Consider the following 2,774-nt stretch of genomic DNA (forward strand, 5'->3'; position numbering starts at 1 on the left):
CTTTTCCTTTACTGCGGCAGTCGGACCCGCGCCAGGAAGCGCATCTCCGTCTTTCTTCTGCCCTTTTGTGGAAGAAGAGACGAAAAAAGGGAAAGCCGAAGTTCTTTCCTCACTCACAAGTTTTCGTTCGTCTTCGTAAATTCCCAACTGAGAAACGCCATTGTTCCGTACATCAGCACCCACTGGAAGCGTCCTCAATTTTGTACTCCACGGCCTGACGCCCATATTAGTACTCATAGTATCGCTGTTTGCAGGCTGAGTCGTGCCTTCGACTTCTTCCCCGCTTCTTTTAGTGTCCACGGGGTTAGGCGTTTTGCTGGTTTCGTGTACCGAGGTAGCTTCCAAAGTGTTTGCGTTAGCACTGGACTGTCCGCCTGCTACAGCGGCGGAGCCAGAGCTAGGGGCTGCTTTGCTGCTATCTGCTTTCGTCTTCTTGGCAAAGAAGAAGCTGCGGGTGGCACCGGACATGCGTGATAATGAGGTAAACCCCTCTTCTTCAACGCTCACCAACCAGTTACACCTTCCAAATACTATTTCGCTTTTCAGAGTACTCCTTAACGAAAGTGAGTCGCTCTGTGCGCCGAACGGCCTTACGCGCGGTGTGTCTACCGTGCTACTGGACAAGCCCGCAGTGGAGGGAGAGACGAACGTTCCATATATATTATTCTTAGTTGCCCCTCGTAGAGTAGCTTCGCCTGCATATGACATTGTATACAGTAAGTGATTCGAAACGTATTTTCGTCGTCCGTGATGCAGCGCACTTTGATTTTGTGGTAACTGGCCAGTGCTGTTTATGTTGCTGAATCCGCGTAACGCAAGAGTAAGGTAAGCCCCAGTACGGTGATGACCACTGGAGAGGAAATTCCCGTCGTGTTTGTCGACAGAATTTTCAGTGGCAGGGTTGGAAAAGGTATTATTGCTGCCCAAAGCGCTGGAAGTACTACACAGCAATCTCGCTCTTTTACATCGAAGAATAGTACCGGCGCTGGGGGTGAAAGCATCTTGTGTGCAGCCTGTGCACCTCCACCATGGGAGACCCGTGACGGCAGTCGGATTGTGTAAGTGAGCCCCTCTGCTGAGAAGATTTGTCAAATTTGTAGTAGTGCGGCTGCTCTCAACATTAAAGGTGATGACGGGGATGTTGTTGCACACCTTTTTTGTGGAGATTTTCGATCTCAAACTGTTGGTAAAAGTGTCTGTGCAGATGTAGCTGCTCAGAGGTCTCCTCACAGTCGCAGCCATAATGGCACTATTGTAAGTGCACTCTGTGTCCGCGCAGCCAAGAAGATACTTTCTTGCAATGGCACTACCGTAGCCCTGGATAGTGTGACTGTTTCCTCCTGCAGTGTAACATAAATTTCTTTGATGATGGCGCAATTGTATTTGAAAAGCAGGTCGGGAGTGGTGCATCCACCACCACCGACTGACGCTCCAGGATAAAGTCCCGCTGCTCGTCTTCTTTTTCTCTGCCGTACAGCGAGAAAATACGGAGTAAACCTGAATTTTAGGTAAAGACAGAACCACACGCCACATAAATAAGCGCACTAGTAATATAATCACACAAGCTTGTGTAAATACATGTATTTACTTCTACTAGTACGTGTATACGTACATGTGTACCCAGGCACCTATACGCGTGTACACACACATCCTTTATTAGAGTACGTCATATTTCCACATCTGTGCATCTTCGAGGTAGTGCTGCCCGATGTTCTTTCACAGTCTGAAAAGTGACAAACACAGAAATCCCCATCTACTACTCCGTGTGACTGCGCAGCCACAAAGCGGTGTGCCGCATGCCACTAAAGTTACGATAAAATTTGTCTGCGTCTAGGGGTGGGATGGTAATACACTACAAATCCTGCATCTGTATATCCGGCGTACAGTGCAAACGTTGATAGGACTCAAGCGTATAAAGTATTATCCGATCTTCCTCCGGGCAGCCTCATTCTTTTATAAATCAAAACATTACACTGCGTACATAATATACACATAGACGTGCACACATATACAGTCAGTGATGGAGGAGCCCCGATACGTCTGTATAATTAGGCTGTCTTCTTGCATCATTCTGGCTTCTTCTCTCCACGCGTATTCTTCCGCTTCATCTGTACAGTAGCAGTTCAATCCAGCTCTACAGGCGTGTGTGTATACAGTATCTGTGCTCCACCGGATGCACTCAACCACATATATATATATATATATATATATATACACATAATATATCTGCAGTTTTGTTTTGTTTGGCGCCAGGACAGAGATGATGCATTGTCTACGAGCCTAGGAAGCAAGAATGAGAAGCTGTTCTAGTTAAAGGACAAGATTTCCTTCACGCAAAATACGTATATTGGCTAGAGTGAAATAGATCCAGAAAGAAGTCTTCACGGAAGCAGAAAAGCATGCTTTACCTTCACGGATCTGATAAATTCCCCTTGTTTTCGTGCTGGAAGGACGTAATCTTCTTTTTTGAAAGTTCGACTCGGACGAGAAAGAAAAATCAATTTTTCCGATGCAGCGTTAAAGAGTTCCTCGTCCTGTACAGGAGCGAAGAATTACTCGACTCCCAAGAAGTCCTGGGTTTTAGTGAAGACGTGCTGTCGCGCTGATAAAAAAAATTCCCCTCGCAAACGACAACGACTTCCGTCTTTTCATAACGAAGTGAGCTCCATCCTGTCACATTGTTCCCCTGTAAAATGCAGCAGTTGTACAGGGAGAATTCCTTCTTCAAGACATTGCAAAAGCCACGATATTTCCTTCACGCGTGCAGTTGTGTT

The 2,774-nt window shown here is 46.5% G+C and overlaps 1 protein-coding gene across 1 annotated transcript; it reads right to left on the reverse strand.

The window, feature by feature from the left end:
* Nucleotides 1-12: 12 nt before the first annotated feature.
* Nucleotides 13-2,540, reverse strand: LOC114485806 (uncharacterized; the record flags this gene model as incomplete). Its single annotated transcript, XM_028487611.2, has 2 exons — nt 2,409-2,540; nt 13-1,497 (listed from the first exon to the last, which is right to left on the reverse strand). A coding segment is annotated over exon 2 (1,398 nt), but the record flags the coding sequence as incomplete, so codon positions are not given.
* Nucleotides 2,541-2,774: the final 234 nt, after the last annotated feature.

This window comes from Physeter macrocephalus, unplaced genomic scaffold (genome assembly GCF_002837175.3).
Source record: "Physeter macrocephalus isolate SW-GA unplaced genomic scaffold, ASM283717v5 random_4453, whole genome shotgun sequence".
Taxonomy (NCBI): Eukaryota; Metazoa; Chordata; class Mammalia; order Artiodactyla; family Physeteridae; genus Physeter; species Physeter macrocephalus.